The sequence below is a fragment of the Phacochoerus africanus genome, chromosome 10 (assembly GCF_016906955.1).
Source record: "Phacochoerus africanus isolate WHEZ1 chromosome 10, ROS_Pafr_v1, whole genome shotgun sequence".
Classification (NCBI taxonomy): Eukaryota; Metazoa; Chordata; class Mammalia; order Artiodactyla; family Suidae; genus Phacochoerus; species Phacochoerus africanus.
In genome coordinates this window covers 82,667,463-82,684,510 of record NC_062553.1, presented here as the reverse complement: position 1 = coordinate 82,684,510, position 17,048 = coordinate 82,667,463, and the positions used below count along the sequence as shown (strand labels likewise).

The 17,048-nt window shown below is 44.2% G+C and overlaps 1 protein-coding gene across 4 annotated transcripts in view; it reads right to left on the bottom strand.

The window, feature by feature from the left end:
* Nucleotides 1-17,048, bottom strand: part of ZNF827 (zinc finger protein 827) — a 187,000-nt gene that overhangs the window by 64,655 nt on the left and 105,297 nt on the right. For all 4 annotated transcript variants that reach the window (XM_047798519.1, XM_047798520.1, XM_047798518.1 and 1 more), the window contains exon 7: nt 16,243-16,300. In XM_047798519.1, the coding sequence (XP_047654475.1) occupies nt 16,243-16,300 (58 nt within the window). The remainder of the gene's footprint in view (nt 1-16,242; nt 16,301-17,048) is intronic.

Genomic DNA, 17,048 nt, shown 5'->3' with positions numbered 1-17,048 from the left:
ATAAAGTATTTTTCAAATGGTGTTTAGAGAATATAAAGAAGATCATGCTTAAAATGGAAAAATAGAAATTGTATTACATCAGAGCAATGCCATGTGCACAGCCTGCCTATCGGTTTTACACTTAAGGTGACTATATGAAACAGCGTCTTGGAAATGCAGCTAAACCCACAGTTGGGACAGCTAGGCAGTCCACTTTACTTTTGCATTACATGTCCTGGGAGTGTGTTGTGCCCCAATGAAGACCAGCCACTGGGTCAGATCAGAAAAGCCTGAAGTTCTTTCCAGAATGATGATAGATTTGCCCTGGCTCACCCACCTTCTGTCATCTGATCCCTCAGGGACCCACGGCACACCTCCAAGGGACAGGTGGCTGGAGTTGGGATGGGTCCATGGAGACAACTCACTGGTCCCCACAGAAACTGAGTCTGCAGCCTACAACCGTATTGATTTGGAAGGAGTTAAAGCCAGCTAATGGGGCTGCTGGAAAGGACCCGGGGAGCATTTAATCATTTTCCAAGAAACTGAGGCTCTGACTTAGTGATTCTCAGCTCCCCTAATAACTCAGCTAGAACTAGAACCAGGGACACCAGACACTTAGCCAGAGTTCTGCCCTAATACCACAGCCACAGGGAACACAAGCACTTTGGATGCTTTTAGCCAGAGGATTTTAACCCCATCATGACATCCCTCTTCTGTACCTCTATACTGTACTTCAATCACATGTGAGAATACTGGAGTACACAGCAGAGTCCAGGGTGGAGAACACAAAGCCCTATTTATTTACAACAGAGCGAATGTAACCCAGGGAACTGGGCACACAGGTGGTGGAAGGTCCATAGGGGGCAGTAGTGCACCCTGAGATAGGAACAGCAGGAAGCCACCACCGCCGTGAGGCTGGAGAGACAAAAGGAAGAAGTAAAAGGAGATGGGGGGGGTGCCTAGGGTCACCTGGTGGGAGCTGGAGGCCAGGTGAGCCTACCTAACTGGAAGCTGGAGCCCAGAAGTGCAGCTGCTGCAAGACACAGGGAGGGAGGGAGGGAAATACCCAGCTCTTGCTTAAGCTCCGCCCCCACTCCCCATCCGAAGCTCTGAATGGACGAAACTTCCCAGAAGTCCCAGACCTGCAGTGTGCGAAGATCAGGCTCCTGCTACACTGTAGGTCAGGTGAAGGAACAGATCTGAGGGCACACAAGCCGATGCTGCTTTTCTAAACATGCCACAAGGCTGTTATGAAATATTAAAAAGAAATCACTAAGATAAAATGGAAGACATATCTATCTTTTCAAAATAAAACACACAATTAACAGTATAGTTTCATATGACTGTTTGGCTAGCTTTGATGCAACCTTGTGTGGCATGCTTTTTATTTTTATCTTACACATGAAACAATTTAGTAGGCTTAAAAAGTGAACCAGAGGTAGGTGATGGGGAGTGGGGAGACAGGTTGATTTGCACCAAACATCTCAGAACCTGCAAGTGATACAAAACCCACTGAAAGGGTAAGGCAGGCAGCCTAAGGGCTAAGAGTGTTGCTTGGAGAGTGGGCAGTGCTAGGTCCAAATTCCAGCTCCACCACTCGCAGCTGCGACCCTGGACAAGTTACTTAACTTTCCCGAGTCTTCACTTCTTGTCTATAAAATGGGATGATAACAGCATCTATAGCTACTCAGTGAGGATTTAGCAAGCTAGTCCATGGAATCTGCTGCTTGCAGTGTCTGGCAAGTAGTAAGTGCTCAATAAACGCAAGCTATTTTTATTCGTATCTCTGGCCCCAAAGGGAGCACAAATTAGTCAATCTTTACTCACAAGTTGACAAAAAATATAGTTTCCTTGTACAAAAGGCATGAAGAAAAGGCCACTCTGATTTGGGGGTAATTAGGTTAATTTCTAACTCTTCCACAAAGAAGACTCTTTAGAATCAAACTTCGAAGGAGGGAGGATTGTTGGTAAGGTTCCTGGATTCCCACTGAATCTGTTGAAGAGAAGACGGGAAAATGCAGCGAGAGAACACGGAGTGGTGGGTAGAAGGGGACCATGCTGCATGCAGGAAGCACGGCTTCGTCCTAATGGTACTGGGATGCCTGGCAGTGAGTTAACAAGGGGGGGGGGGGGGTAGGGGGGAGGTAATACAATTTCAGTTTCAGGAAGCTCTGCCCAGCAGGATAGAGCACCCAAGGCTGGCAGGTGGCCAGAGTAGCCATCCATGGGGGATGTGGTAACTCTAGTGACTGACAGACACTGCAGCAACACAGGCAGATTGAAAAATAGTGTTAAGAAATAGGGCAGGTTCAGAGCACAGGTACATTTCCAACCAACCCCAAGGTTTCCGGGTGAACAAGGCAGGGGCCGCCATGCTGCGTGCAGTGCTGGGAAAAGCACCCTAGGCTTTGCTCAGGGGTGGAGATGAGCTGGCTATGCACCTTCCCATCTTCTCTTCAACAGAGTCCCAGCCACATGGGGAGGGAAGCCCTATTACCACCAAGCCGCTCAGAAGAAACAGAGTTCAAAGGGAGACAACCAACCAGAGAAAAACATCCCAAATAATTTTCTACCCCGGAGGGCAGCTTTAACGATTTCTCCTGAGGAAGCAGAGAACTGGAAGGGAGTCAGGCTGGATATTTTAAGGTGCACAAGAGGAATGTAATGTTAGTGGCAAAGAAACGATGCAAAAACTTTGCTAAGTCAAGGCATCTTAAGCCTGGTGCAAGGTTTTATCTATAAAGAGAAGATGCTGTGTCAACAGAGCATCAGTCTCAGGCCAAACATGCCTTCGCATCTGTTCATGCGTGGAGGTAGGTGGGCAGTGGTGTAGCACTAAGTTTAGAATCAGAAGGATCCAAGTCTGCCTTCCACACCGGCCCCTTAATGGTTAAATGATCTTCTTCAACAACCTCTCTAGCCTCAGTTTCATTACTGGAGCTTCTAAAATACCATCTTTATAAGGGAGGCGTAAGGGTTAAATATCTCATGTTAAAGTTCTTAGTACATAGTACAGGCTCCATAAGAAATGGCAACTAACACATGCATCGCTTACTAAGTAGCTGGCGCTGCTCTAAAGTGCTTTGTGTCTATTAATGTCACTGACTCCATGGAAGGACACTATAGGATGGCGACCATTACTACTATCATCCATGCTCTATTTCTGGTTAATATTTCGGGGAACAGTTGGTACAGAGAAGTAGTAGCCCAGGCCTGTTGGGCTGAGACAGGATTTGAACCCAGGCACAGGGGCGTCACAGTCTGCACCCTTGCCCGTGAAGCCAAGCTACACTTGCCTTCTGCTTGGCTTCTTAGCATCAAGGGAACTCACGGGCATTTCAGAATCACAGACTCTTCGCCGATAAGACAGAAAATGCAGAAGAGATGGCGGAAGCGGGGATAAGGGGGGATGGGAGTAGATAACTGATCTTTGGGATGCCAGGCAACCAAAGAAAGGCATCTTCAGTTGAGAAACAGAACATAGGAATATGATCTTAATCTTTACTTTCCTCTGGAAGTTAAGATACGCTCCAGTTTTCTAAAACTTCTGGAACCCTAACCTGGTCAGTTACAACCCTAAACATCCTCCACTGCCTACAGCCACTGTCTTTTAGGACAAGCTCATCTCTGTTATTCGGCCTAAATAAAGAGGGGAGGGTGACAAGGTCATCGGATGTTTGGAAACCTGCATTCCATGGTGCCTCTGCAGCCACACAGACATTGGCATATTAATTTTTCAGCTGCCTTGACGGGCATCCGTGTTTCAGGAGGAGGAGGAGGAAGGGAAAACCAGGCTTGGAGCGTGCCCTGCATGTGCTGGCTGGATAGGGCGACATCTGCAACAGCGATGCTCATCTTTAAGCTCTTTGCCCGTGTTCTGAGGACAGAAGACACCATACTTGTAATTTAGCAAGAGGCAACGTCATTCCTAGGATGACATGGTCGTCCTTAAGTCCCTTTTCTTCTGCTTTCCCAGGAGGAGGAAAAGGTGTCTGCTCTCAGTGGACGCCCAGCTCTGCGGTGGACAAGCCAGCCCCTCCTTCAGGCTGCAGGGGCTGTGGGTGGTGGAGCGGGGAGGCCCCCGGGGTGCCCACCACAAGATGAACCAGGTCTGCACCTCTCAGGGAGGAAGACAATAAATGAAATGCAGACTTGATGATGCCCTCGACTCTGAAGCCCGTGTGTACCGTCCTCCAACTGGTAACTGAGTTGGTTACCAATTCTTCCAGAAAAAAGGAGCTAGCTTGTGAACGCTGCATAGTTCTCACTTCCTGACTCCCCCGCTGCCTCAGTGTAGTTATTTTCCTGTGAAAAAGTCCCTCCATCAGAAGGAGAGCTTAGGAAGTGAAACGGCAAAATCCATCCAAAAATGATTTCTGGGTAACATTTTGGGAAACAATTAGTAGAGGAGCAGGTTGACTACTAGTTAATGGGGGAAGGGACTGTTGCTTAGCCTAATTAACAAAATCATGCTCTACCTCAATATTTCCTCTTTGGCCCTGCACAATGACAAGCCGCCTGGTCCCCCACCACCCCCGCTTCCCCGGGGGAGACTGGCTAACTCAATAAATACTCAAATGCAGCAACTGGAAGGTGTAGGTGTAGGTGTAGGTGTAGACTCAGAACCGGCCAACTCCCCCATTGCTTTTCCTGCCTTTTGTTACTTAGAAAAGACAAAATGTTTATCTCTTTGAGTTTCTTTTCTGGATAAAAATGAAATGGGCAATGAATGGGTTTTTTAATTTTTCTCCTGCAGAAAACCTTAGGGTTAAAATATGCAGGGGCACTGGTGTCACTGTGACTAGACAATTCCAGGCATGAGATAGCATGAGCGATGGGGTCGACAGCACAGGGCTGCAGAAAGAAAAGATTTATGGTAAATAATAAAACAGTCCATAAAAGACGATGGCTCTAAATAGTGATACATTTCACTAAGTGCCGACTGTGGCACCAACGCTTCTACCTTGAACATCTGCGTGCCAACGGGGAACTCGGCTTCGTGCAGAACAGAAGGCTCATCTACTTAAAAACCACCCCTCCCCGGATGTTACTGCCGAAACCCAGACGTGAAGGGAGTTCTCATTATGAGGACAAGAGCAAAGCAGAACAAAACAGAAAAAGGAAAAGAAGATGGATATGGTATGAAAGGGAAAGTTAAGAAGAGAACTTTATGCTTCATGATGGCATTATAATTTTAAAAGAGCAAGAGAGAAGAAATCATTTTTTCTCCTTCTGAAAGACAATAATAACAACTTTTAGGATTGAACTTGGGGATGGCAAATAGAAGATGAAACAAGAAAGCAAGCTTTGCTTTGTAATGAACTTTTCCTCAGAATCTCTAAGGGTCTACATATTTCTACCCTGAAATTCTACTAAATATAAGAGTTTGGGGCATCTTAAAGTGCTCTATAGACTTGAATCCGCACACAGACAAAATTTTCTTTAGTGAATAAAAAAAGATGATGTCTTTTCAAGGAAAAGCATTAATTGTCTATTCCATTAGGTATCATATACTGTTAACAGGGCTTCCGGATTTTTTTTCAAGAGCTGGGTAAAATACGTCCAAAAGCAACTTGGTTAATTTTTATTTTGTTTTATTTGAAGGAAATTTTAAGACCAAATGATCGGACATAGATATATCCTAGAAGCTATACACTGTGAAAAGAGAGCCGGAAGCCCCATTCTGGGGTGGAAAAGTTTCGTGGGAGCCAATGTTTTCTCTCTCCAGTGGCCACCTGACTCCCAGTGGACCCCAGCCCCCAGCCACCTCACTGCCAGCCATCTGTTCCCCTCCCGCCTCAATCTCTACTTAGCCCCTCAAGTCAGGACACCCTGTATTGATATATCAGGTTATTTTTTTAAGAACTGAAATTCCATATATTTATCTACAGCAATTGTACTGGTCTTTTTAAAACTCTGGTCTCTGAATCACTTACACCTTGAGAAATATCCCAGGGTTGACATGCTGCATTAACTTTTTTTTTTTTTGGTCTTTTGTCTTTTTAGGGCTGCGCCCACGGCATAAGGAGGTTCCCAGGGTAGGGGTCGAATTGGGGCTACAGCTGCCAGCCACCACAGCCACAGCAACGCAGGATCCTTAACCCACTGAGTGAGGCCAGGGATCGAACCCGCACCCTCATGGTTACTAGTCACATTCATTTCCACTGCGCCACGACAGGAACTCCAACTTTTTTTTTTTTTTGGCCATGCCTGTGGCATGCAGAAGCTCCCAGGCCAGGGATCAAACCTGCACCACAGCAGCAACCTGAGGCTCAGCAGTGACAATGCCAGATTCTTAACCTGCTGAGCCTCCATGGAACTCCAGCATTAACATTTTGAAATGAGCCAAGAAAGCAATCCTGTATACCTCCAAAAGCTTCAAGGAGAAACAGTGGACTGTCTAAATCATTCCAAGAATAAATCTTACTCTGGTCCCAAGACTTTCTGAGTATGTGAAATATGAATGTAACACATTGAAAAGGATACAGGTAACCTTCGTATATAATATCCAGGTATAGATCGTGAAACTAAGGGAAATGAGAACAAACCAGAAATATTTTCTTTGAACAAAACTTAGACATTGCTAACAATAACAGCTTATAGTCCTTGCTGCAGAACAAAAAGGGTTGTGGGTTGTTTTGGGTTTGTTTTTATTTGTTTAAAGCTTTTCAAGCATATTAAATAAGAAAGATAGGAATATTGCAAGATAAGGAACAGGGGAAAGATCTGGATTAGTTATAATTATCTTTCAACATTTCTTCAAGTACTTTATGTACAGAAGAAACTTTCTGAGAAGCTGGACAAGCTCGCATGAAAATATGCTCACAACTCAACAACAAAAAAAATCGCCACACTTTATTTTTAGATAACCCATTTTTCAAAAAGACCAAATAATATTATTTCACTTTCAACTTAATTTTCAGGATTAATGCAATTTTCTTTAGGTAGTGCTTATTTTTCCTCAAATACTACTGTCCTTGGTTAATTTATTTGCCAATAATTTATAATCAAATAACGGAGGCTTAATATTTCTTCTGCACATGGAGTTCCCGTCGTGGCGCAGTGGTTAACGAATCCGACTAGGAACCATGAGGTTGCGGGTTCGGTCCCTGCCCTTGCTCAGTGGGTTAACGATCCGGCGTTGCCGTGAGCTGTGGTGTAGGTTGCAGATGCGGCTCGGATCCCACGTTGCTGTGGCTCTGGCGTAGGCTGATGGCTACAGCTCCGATTGGACCCCTAGCCTGGGAATCTCCATATGCCACGGGAGCAGCCCAAGAAATAGCAAAAAGACAAAAAAAAAATTTCTTCTGTACATGTTTACACATCTATGTTTTGAAACAAATTTATAAAAGAGTGTATTTGAAATATGTCAAATGCTTCATTCTAAAGATTTTTGTAAAAGGATTTTGAGCACTCTCTACAACCCTGGAAATGTCCCTCTGCTCCAATGCGGCCATCTCTATGTGTCACTTCAGAGGGTATGCAGTCACTGTAACTCCCCTGTGGGCCCTCAGTTTCCTTTTGGATGAGACTGTGCAGCTGCCTCTTCTGAAATGGGCCCAGATATCAACATTTTAGGTATGAAGGCCGGTGCCAGTGAACTTTCTTGTAGTCAGTTGAAAAGGTAACCTATAATCCAAACGACTTTGATGACGCTCATGTGGCCCATCCCTTCCGAGGACCCCTACTCTTGAATGATTTTATTTATTTACTTGTTTTAATCAAAGAACCCTGGGTGGCGGGACAGGGCGCGTGGGGGTGGAGGTGAGTGCTTGAGATTAGAAATGAGCCCCAGTCTCTGACCTGAGGACAGCCCCGGCCATCTGAAACAGCAAGCTCCCCAGTCAAGCTTAAAAGGGACACAACAGAGAAGCCCTCTGATGACCCACTGGGCTCAGCCTGGAACCCGGGTCACCCATCATGTCAGGCGCATACAGTTTCAAAAAAAGAAGGACCATAGTGAGTAAAACTTGGATGAGTCGCTATATACACTGGCAAGTGTCCCCCAGGGCATTCATATATGGATTGAGACTGGCATGGCAGCTTCAGTGGGTTTCTAAATGGGCCTTGTGGGCAGATGAAGAACCAAGGCCACGCCATCATTTGGCTACCCATTCAGGCACCCGATTTTCTTTCATTTTCGGAGGCAACAAGAAAGCCAAGGTGTACTTCTTTCTCCTCCTCATTGACATGGTGGTGCACTTGGCTAGTGCCAACCAACTAGAACCTTCTTAGCAATTAAAAACCAATCGAACGTGTTGTTAATTTGTAAGGGGTGCCATGGTATTGCAGAAAATGTCCTTGTTTTTGGAGATACATATAACAAAGAATATGACAGTGACTGTCAAGTCTGTGATGTGATTTAAAATATAACGAAGAAAAAAATTGTAAGTGTGGCAAATGTTTGCTCAATCTGGATGATGGGGATACGATGGTTTATTGCATTATTCCTTTCAGTTCATTTTGAAATTTTGCATAATAAAAAAAATCTATATCAATGATCAAACAAAAACTCCAACCCAGCAAACCACGAGACAGAATAATAAATGACAATTTAAAAACTACAAAAGAACAAATAAAAAATGCTTCCTCATTAACAAAATGTTTTATATTACTAGGAATCAACAAGTGAAAAGGTTTTAACTTTAAGATAGAATTTTTAACCTCCCAATTGGTAAAAAAATAAAATAAAATAAAATAAATGAGGAGTTCCCATCGTGGCACAGTGGTTAACGAATCTGACTAGGAACCATGAGGTTGCAGGTTCGATCCCTGGCCTTGCTCCGTGGGTTAAGGATCTGGCGTTGCTGTGAGCTGTGGTGTAGGCTGCAGACACGGCTCAGATCCCAAGTTGCTATGGCTCTGGCGTAAGCAGGTGGCTACGGCTCCGATAAGACCTCTAGTCTGGGAATCTCCATATGCTGCGGGAGCGGTCCTAGAAAAGGCAAAAAAATAAATAAATAAAAGAAAAGAAAAAAGAAAAGGAAAAGAAAAGAAAAGAGAAAGAGACTTTTAAAATATTCTCTCTCTCATAAGCTTATGGTAAAATTGTAGAGTCGATCTTTTTAAAAGTCAATTAGGTAATTCATAGCAAAAACATGAAAACTGAACGCTTTTTTTGAGTCTGTTTATCCTGGCATTGTTTATATTAGCAGCAACTTGGGAAAACAAAACCAAACCAAACCCTTGATATCCCATAACAGGAGACTGATTAGATAAATTGTGACACATTCAAACATTAAAAGAATAATACTGGGTTATGTTTACCAACAAAGAAACATGTCTTAACTTTGAAGTAAAAGAGAAAATTATAAAACTGTGTATATAGTAGGAGCCAATTTTCATAGGAAAGTATACCTATAAATAGATAAAAATTCAGCCAGGATACATACCACCAACTTAGCAGTGGCTGCCTCTAGGAAGCAGGATTGATTATAAGTGGTTATTTTTTTTCTTCTTTATGTTCTCCTGTATTCTCTGAAGATAAAAGTTTTTGTTTTTGTTTTTGTCTTTTTTGCCATTTCTTGGGCCGCTCCCGCGGCATATGGAGGTTCCCAGGCTAGGGGTCCAATCGGAGCTGTGGCCGCCAACCTACGCCAGAGCCACAGCAATGCGGGATCCGAGCCGGGTCTGCGACCTACACCACAGCTCACAGCAACACCGGGTCCTTAACCCATTGAGCAAGGGCAGGGATCGAACCCACAACCTTATGGTTCCTAGTTAGATTCATAATCCCGTCATGAGCCATGACGGGAATTCCAAAAGTTATTTTTTAAAACTTAAAAAAAATGAGGTGTTCCCACTGTGGCACAATGGGATCTGCATTGTCTCTGGAGCGCAGGGTCGCAGGTTTGACAGCTGCCCGGCACAGTTAAGGATCTGGCCTGTGGTACGGGTCGCCACTGAGGCTGGGATCTGATCCCTGGCCAGGGAACTCCAAAAAATAAGATTAAGTTTTATAGTTTGAATCCTTTATTCTTAAAGAGACTCTTCTTAGTCTTTTAAAGAATAAACGGGAGGGATGACAGGATTGAAGACAGTTGTAAAAGACACAGGTGGGGGCAACCATCTAAATTATGATCCCCTTAATATCAGTCCACTTGCAGAAGCCATTGAAGAAAAAGGTCAGTTAAAATACTGTAGAAGAAAGGCGGAGCATTTTAGGAAGAATACGTTTCGACAATTTTTTTTTTTAACGTTTCTTCTCTGAAAAGCACCAATGCCTTCTATTTAGAGCAATCCTAGAGGCGGGCCTATCCATTCAACCTAACACCAAGTTTTCAAGGAACAATTCTCGTAGCTACAGCTTGAGCATTCATCCTCCGTGGAGCCAGGAAACTTCTCAGGACAAGGAGCACAATGCCAGGCCTTGTCGAGAGCCACTGTGGCAGGGAGGCCAGACCCAGGGAGCTGGAGCCGGGTGCAGCTGCGGGAGTGAACCTGCCCGTCCGGATCCGTGAAACGTCAGCTCGTGGAGGGACCTGACTGTCTCCGTAATCAAGGACAAGGGCCTTCTGCCAAGGTGAGCAGAGCACAGATGAGCTCTGTATTCTCTCCAGTGATGCCAGACTCATTGTCCTGTGGAAGTTGTAGGGAAGGCCAGCGACATGTGGATGGGCCCTGGCCTGCTGCATCATCCACCAGGGTTCCTCCCCCTAAACAGAGGTCAACCCTCGAATGCTGGAGGTATTTCCAGCAACAACCATGGAGGCACCTTGAGAGAAAATCCCAGATTAAAGGGACAGGACTGAAGCTGGCACCAAGCCATATGTCACATGTCACCTCTGTGTGACCTGTCAAAGGAGGATGTCTACTTACAGAAACTTACAAAATTACACCTGGTTCCTGACTGTTCTGAGTTCCACAAACAGAACATTGGCGTAAGCCAGCAGAAATGGAAACGAAGGAGCGAAAGGCACAGCCCTCTTCGGATCCTTGGAAAGGAGATTTAAACTTGCCTCTTCACAGTGGCACAATATTAAACAGTTTTGTAGCACAGTGTTTCAACTATAACGGTTCAGATGGGAGGAAAATGGCAGAGCGTGATCCACAGGACAATGGAGTGTAGGAATAGAGAAAAGTCTGAAGAAGGTTTGGTGAAATAAGAAGGGGAAAAGAAACCTCAAATGGCAGCAATGCACAAAGTAGTTTAAGGCTATATATATTTTTTAAAATGATCCATTGTTTAAGGATGAGTTTTAATTTCTTTGAAAAAGGAAACCTCAAAGAGAAGTTGAAAAGGATGGACAGCCAATGAAAAGACTCTCTAGTCAACATTTGTGTCAGGACAGCTTCAGAAAGTGGCGCAGGCTGTGCACTGCACAAAGGCACCCCCATCTAGGCAGGGCCTACTTAACATCACGGACACCAAAAAATGTATATTTATTAGGACAGTATTCCAGTAGATGGCAGTGTCTTGAGGAGGGGTGCTTTGAAAAATGTGTAAGGGCCCACCAACAGCCTTGACTTCAAAAAGACACTGACTGTCCTTGCCAGACAGACTCCATGAGATGAGTAGAATTTTCCATTTTTCAGAAACAAAAGTCTGTGCATTTAATTTAAAGCTATAAAATACAAAGGGCAAAGAGTATAGGGAAAACTACTCAAAAATCACCAATTTCATTTGTTCTGTTTCCTGCTTGTTTTCTTAATTGTTTCCATCTAATCCAGCGTTCTTGGTAATGGAGCATTGTTCTCTCATATTGTCTAGAAAGTGAAAAGGGGAAATTGCACAAATTGAAGCAGCACATCGCACTCTTCCAAATTTGTACAATTTCTATTACTGAATCATCAATATTTAAGGACATGCATCCAAATCATCACTCGGGAAAACTATATTGGACACCTCCAAGTGCATATGTCTTTTAGTAAACACTGTAAGTGCCATTATCTAAATCACAGAAAAATAGCCCACATTTCCAATTCTGAAAATTGGGCAAATTAAATGTTGGTCGGCACAGCACAGTGTGAGTCTATCTTTCTGATTTTCCCACTTTGGCTTTTTGTCTAGTAAGGGAAAGAAGACCAATTCAGGTAAATACTTCCTTGCTTTTGGAATAAAGCAAGCCAGGTGTGGGAAGTTTTTCTTTATAGGCCTGCAATCTTATATCCCCATGGACACTGAATTATTAATGGGGGAGAGCGAGAACAAATAACCAAGAGAGCGTTCTTGGCAGCCATTGTTGGAAGTTCGTGGTGTTACACAACATTGAGCATGTCCAATTCACCTGCCAGGAGCTATCTGATTCTTACTCTAGGGCTCCATTTTCCTATTTCGATCTTATCCAGCATCTGGCTGGGTGATGGTCCATGTCAGAAGATGGAGATCTTCTTTTTTATTCCATTAAACTTTGGGATCTGGTTATGATGCCATGCCTCATATATTTTCATCTACAAAGGATCATAGGTTATCTACCCCCTGCAGAACCTAGGGTTGTGCTGGGAAAGGAAAGAGAAAAATCAAGAATGTATTAGTCCTCAGCAGCGTTCAGTCCTGTTGTCATGGGTCTGGGCGGACTGTCTCCCCATCTCATTTGTCAGGTAGAATGGCATTAAGAATGCCACGCGCTATCTCAAGGGGGACGCCCAGACTTCTTTACACTTAGATTGAATTTTCTGGACTCTAAGGTTAAACGGGCAAAAGAACCGCTGTTTTAGGATTTGCAGTGAAGTTCCGACCGAAAGTCTGATTCAGTGGAGGGGCCCCTAGGAGGGTACAAACAACAGTGGAAGGAAGGGCAAGGTCAAGGCCTTGGTGAGCAGGACCACATGGTCCCATCATTCCAGCTGCTAAGTAGATTGATTTCTCTGCCATGGCATGCCCTGGTGGATTGTTTTCTCCTTCACTTTGGGGAAGATGATCCTAATTTAAGCAACTGAGCCTAGAGTATTAGAATGATTTTTTTAAAAAGGCATTTTCAAACTTGTTCCTTAAACGATGTCTGGGATTTGCTTCAAAATAATCTAAAGGGAGGAGGTACGGAAGCAAAGGAGAGACGAAAAACATAGGTCATGAACTTAAATTGTTTAAACACAGTCATGGGCACGTGGTCTACTTTTGTCTATGTTTGAAATTTTCCATTGGAAGAGTTTTTTAAAAAATGAGGTCAGGAGTTCCCGTCGTGGCGCAGTGGTTAACGAATCCGACTAGGAACCATGAGGTTGCGGGTTCGGTCCCTGCCCTTGCTCAGTGGGTTAACGATCCAGCGTTGCCGTGAGCTGTGGTGTAGGTTGCAGACGCGGCTCGGATCCCACGTTGCTGTGGCCCTGGTGTAGGCCAGTGGCTACAGCTCCGATTGGACCCCTAGCCTGGGAACCTCCATATGCCGCGGAGCGGCCCAAGAAATAGCAAAAAAAAAAAAAAAGACAAAAAAAATGAGGTCAAAAGCCAATGACACAGAAACTTGCTGGTTATTGGTTTCAACCCTGAGCTTTACCTAAAACCTCTTTTTAAAAATGGCTAACAAGGAATGCTGTCCAACATCATTTTCTCTTTCCCTTATCTCCCCATCTTATAATCGAGGTTTTTAAACAAATAGCAGGATGCCAAGGGACAGCCGAGATGGGGGGGGGCCTGCATGAGGAGGGAGGTACAGTGGTCAGCTCTCAAGGGATCCACGAGCTTCCTGTTGCCTTGGCTCTAGGCATGGAAACCAGCATCCCCGTGGCACATTGGTAAGCTCATACCAGAATGCCAAGCTATAGCATGTTTCACCCTGGGTAGCTACACTCATTCCTCATCCCACTAAGTACTTTAAAAATCTGGAGATACAGAAATTTAGAGGCTTGATATAAATCTCTTTGGAAGGTATCACAAAACTCACACCGTAAGACCCGACCTCCATTAGCTGATCTTGTCCATATAAAACAAGAGTTCCTTCTACAATAGGAATCAAAAGAGAAGAGAGAGGGTTTGGCATCTTTTCCTTATTTCTACTATCAGTTAACTCATTAAAGAGGATTTCTTGGCACAAAGCAGCTTGCTTCTATTCCACCTGAAGTAATGAGGTGAGAAGGTAAAGAAAAGATCTATTTGAATAGAGGCTAATTGGGCAAGTTGCCTACTCAAAGGAAAAATAAAAACACACCAAGGACTGTGTAGAAGAACAATAAATCAAGAAATCTGTAACACATTTCTGAACACTACATCATGGGGGCGGGGGCGGGGGGGTGTCTTAGGAAGCACTTCTTCCTTTGCTTTGGGCAAAAGATTGGATTTAGATTTCTTCTCATAATCTCCCAGCAACAGGAGAATTTAAGGATTGCTTCATTTTTTTGCCAAATGGCTAAAATAAAAAAAATTTTAAAAAAAAACCTCTTCTATCACATAATTATGTTCCAGCTCCAGCCAAAGCAACTGAGGCAAAGAAGCATATTTCACGTCCCTGGGGCCAGTTCAAACCTCTTACCTCTTCTCTGCAAAACATACAATGACGTGGTCATGCAGCATACCTCTCTGTTACATAAATATTATCATGTAATTTTTAAGAGCTGTCAGAAAACCTCCACGGGAGAGATGCTGCTGGGGTCCCCCCAGATCCTCTTCGTTCCACAAGTGCCCTCACCCTGAAGCGCTGGGAGTGTTGACTACCTATAGAGAGACCTGCCCTCACCTGAGAGGCTACATGTCCACTGCTGATGTGAATAAGGGGGTACAAAGAGCTGGCCCCTTTGCCTCAAGGCAGGATTTACTCTGATGCAAGACATGCTCTAGAATTCTCTGTGGGATGGAACCAGAGCTAGAATCCAGCTAAAACCCAGCTCTTCTTCCCTCTACCGCCCCATCACACCCCTGTAGGTCACCCTCAATACAACGCCTGCACAAGGATCTCCAGCCAGGGCTCTGCTTCTGGGGAACCTGAGCTGTGACCCTTCAGGAAGCATATGGAAGCAAGTTAAAATGAACACTTATTATTTTTCATCTGTCATCTTCTGATGTCCACCAATTCCATTTGTTGAGACCCACAGACACAAGCCTAGATACTAAACAGATAGCCTTAAGATTACCAGGAGGACGCAGGCTAGAATCTGGAAAGGCTCACATCTCCTACTCGGGTATCCAACTTAAAGACAAAACTGCCTCTCCACCCCCTAGGCCCATTTCCCAACATATGCAGAGACCAGACCATAAGATTCCTCTCCCTTCTGTGCACTTAGACACAGATCCAAGGCTTACAGAGCGCTTAGGTTCTGTTAGAGGGAGGTTCTGACCCTAACACTATATAAACCCTGTATGAAGGAAGCTGGCTCTGTTGTAATTACTGTTTCATATTTGATCCTGGCACATTCCAAATCAAGAAATGAAAAAAGAAGAAACAACTCGTGTTAAGGTTCAAAGGAGCATGGCTCCTATGCCAGGCAATGCTCCTCCTCCGAGGTCCATTCACATGGCATTCAGAAGAAAAACATTGTTGATCTTCTGTTGCAGGACTTAAAAACACAACACCCATCACGGGTCCCATAAGGAAGAATCTAAGTCTCTCAGGAAAGCAAAGTTCCCTGACTTAAAGCCCTCCAAGGGGAGACTGCCCACCGCCCCCAAGCTCCTTTTCCGCAGTGGTGGGGTCTGTGCTTGTCGGCATTTGCCTGCAACCGTTTGGATTCTGGTGGTCCTGAGGCTGGGGATGGGCAGCCCACGGTGGCTGAACTTCCCCTCAACTGCCTTTGGCAGATGGAGAGCCACTTAACAAGTCAGTTAAGTGACTTGATATCTGTTTTCCTGCAACTTCTGAAAGCATTGTCTTTCTTTGGCTTTTTTTACATTTTTGCCCTCCTGACAATGCTGCGAGTTACAAAGCTGGAATATCCCTGGGGCCAAATTATCAACCCACAGCTGCCGATCGATTTAGGAACGTAGCTGCAATAGGAATCTTCGTCTACCAACCAGGTGAGGCTTTCCTGGGATACAGACTCAGTCCCAATCACAGCCCCGCCCACCACACACTTAAACTCTCTGGAAACTTCTGCCAAGAGGGTAATAATATTGATTTCAGAAAACCATGGTAAGGAATAAGAAAACATCGTATAAGGAAAACCCCCCACCAAAGTACACAGTTAGAGGTTTGATCACTATGAATAGGCTTCCCCTTGGGGTCCTTTGCTTCTTATATTGTTTCCATTAACAAAATTCAAACCCAAAATGGTGGTAAAGGAGAGATACTTTTGAGCCCAGGGGGAGGAAGCAGTTTGCGGACCGCTGCTCAGCATGTGACGCGGGCCTGATGGTCCCCACAGGGGGTGTTTCAAGGGGACCCAAGTGCCTACCTGGTGGTCGTCCGGATGGTGTTTTCTTTCGTGTGAGTATGCTCTTTGCTCACCTTTTCTGTAAGGAGAAAGGATGAAACAGACACCTCTTAGGTTGTTTTTACTCAATGTGTATTTTTAAGCCTGAAGTAGAAACACCCTCCACATTTCTCTTTCTCTGTTGTAGTTTTCGTTGGGTTTTCTGTTTTACACATTCAAACGCTTCCTGTCTTATTGGTGAAGATAGTCAGCAAGAGCATGTTGACAGCATCCACCAAAACAGCTTATTAAAAACCCGTCAAGGGGATGAATGGCTAAAGATGTGGTACATACACACAATGGAGTATTGCTCAGCCACAAAAAGAATGAAATAAGGCCAACTGCAGCAACATGGATAGACCTAGAGATTCTCATACTAAGGGAAGTTAGTCAAAGATAAATATCATGTGCTATTGCTTATATGTGGAATCTAAAATATGACATGAATGAACTTATCTATTAAACAGAAACAGACTCAACAGACATAGCAAACAGACTTGTGGTTGCCAAGAGGGGGAGGTGGTGGAGAAGGGATGGATCGGGAGTTTGAGATTGGCAGATGCAAAGTATTATATAGGATGAACAAACAATAAAGTCCTACTGTAGAGCACAGAGACCTATATTCAATATCCTGTAATAAACCATAATGGAAAAGATTGTGGAAAAGGCCCGATGTGCTCTACGGCAGAAATTAACACAATATTGTAAATCAACTATATTCAATAAAATAAATTTTTAAAAAACCATTCAAAAGGAAACAGTTACTAACAAAGTATAAGCGTGTTGTC